The 1,974-nt window shown below is 41.9% G+C and overlaps 1 protein-coding gene across 1 annotated transcript in view; it reads left to right on the plus strand.

Annotated features, from left to right (window-relative positions):
• The window catches only part of CD96 (CD96 molecule), a gene marked incomplete at its 5' end in the record, with an annotated part of 24,637 nt that overhangs the window by 19,483 nt on the left and 3,180 nt on the right, over window positions 1-1,974 (plus strand). The window contains 2 exon segments of the mRNA XM_009573833.1: window positions 2-72; window positions 1,947-1,973. Of these exon segments, the coding sequence (XP_009572128.1) occupies window positions 2-72; window positions 1,947-1,973 (98 nt within the window).

Here is a 1,974-nt window from a genome sequence, read left to right on the forward strand (position 1 = left end):
CACTGATTTCTGCCACAGAGACAAAAAGCTATACCAGTGCCACAGCATTCCATGAGAGTTTGACGACAGCATGTGAGTAGATGATGCATCTCCTTTGCTTCATAGGACTGTTAACAAGGGAGTTATGTAGCTAAATGTAGCTAAATACAGGTGCTGCAAATGTGGCACCAACTTAGCGAGTATTGGGTTGCAAATCTAGAGGGATCTGGAGTATCTTGCAAAAAGTACAGCAGCAGGTACTCGGCTCTACATGGTCCTCAGTTTGTGATGCCTTTGCTAAGAAGATTAGCTCTGCGGTGCTTACTTTCAGCTGCTAGTTGATAGTCATCGCATCGCCATGCAGAAATTATTACTAAACATGGAAAAGTTGTGTCCGAGCAGAGGCCAAAAGTTGGGTGGTGTAATCTGTACCAGCTTTTCAGTACTTCACAAAAGCAATTCCCCTGCTGAGTTGCACTGAGTTAGAAGATAAAGACTTGCCATCAAGGCAAGCCGTCAAGGATTTGCAACAGCAAAAGAGGAAGGAAAAGCATTTGAGTATCCTGGTTTTATTAGATGTATTTAATTTAATAATATTAAAATTGAGAGAGTTGCTAGGCAAATGTAGTGAGTACTGAGGGTAGTTTATAGATGAAATAAATTACTGGAGAAGCTAAATAAAATCACAGAGCAGCAATGAAATCATGAGATAATGTGGGGCAATAAAGGCTGGTTAATAGAACATCAAAAGGCGGCCTCATTAAAGATCAATAAATCAATAAAAAAAACCTAGGCGTGGACACTTTTTCACAAATCTTTCCCTTTAGAAAATCTCTGCTTAGCACCAGAAAGCCAGAAGTTATTTTCTTTTTTCACATCTTGGTTTGTCTTTGTGCTTTCGGAACAGGCAGGACCTGTCAATGCACTTTTGCGTTTGTATGGCAGTCATCTTTTGGCTGAAGCGCAAATGTAGCAACCGCTTTCCACTTTCTGAATAAGCACTCTGGTGCTTATTTACCAGCGTATAACCCACAACGACACATTTAGACTGAAACCTTGTGACGACTTCTAAAGCTTCACAATCCTGCTCTTGCACAGCTTGCTGGCTGCAGTTTTTGCTAAAAGCGTGCCGAATTACACCACGATTTGCAGGAGGTACCGTGCGTTGCACCACTCATCGGCCTCCCTACGGCCGTGCCCACTGACCACCAGCTGAGGCATGGCCTTCAAGGGTCCTCAGTCCGACGGCTGTAATTGAGGGCAATTTCAGAGCGCACAGGCAGCGGTGCGCCCGCTGAGGCACACCAATGTGTTTCCCGGGGCCCTCCCAGGGCCACCGGGCTCGTACAACAGGGATTACCATTACCAGTTCAATCCTCTGAGGCTCTAACAGAAGCCATTATGTAAATAATAATAAGTAGTGCTCGCCGGCATGCTGTATGGAGCGCAGTGTTATGGGATCTCTAAGCGTATGTCCTTTTTTTTAATATAACTTTTTAAAATGCCAGATCTACCATGCTTATCCCCATAAAATTAAGCACCTAATAAACAAGGAGAAAAGAAGAACTGAACTGAATTAACATCCAAAACTCTCAGTGAGTTTTTAGGGTGCCCTAAAATTGGTCTGATTTTGGTAGAACTTTTTAATACATACATACATATATATACACACACACACACACACACACACGCTTGAGTGCTCAATTTCAATCAGAACCAGCATCTCATGAGAAAGAGATTTTCCTGGCTCTGTCTGGTTACTAGTTTACATCATTTAAACAATGGAATTTTTTTCTTGGATTTATAAATCAGCAATTGTACTAGAGACTTTCAGGTATCTCTGTTACTTCATTTGTTGTTTGCATCAGAGAAAAGCAAAGGGTATAAAATAGCCAGAGTTAAACCTAAAGAAGCAGTCACGTACAGGCTTGTAAGATAATTGAAGGATATTATTTCTTTTTGTCCAGATTTGAACAATTCCACCACCGAACCCCC

This window comes from Fulmarus glacialis, unplaced genomic scaffold (assembly GCF_000690835.1).
Source record: "Fulmarus glacialis isolate BGI_N327 unplaced genomic scaffold, ASM69083v1 scaffold13423, whole genome shotgun sequence".
Taxonomy (NCBI): domain Eukaryota; kingdom Metazoa; phylum Chordata; class Aves; order Procellariiformes; family Procellariidae; genus Fulmarus; species Fulmarus glacialis.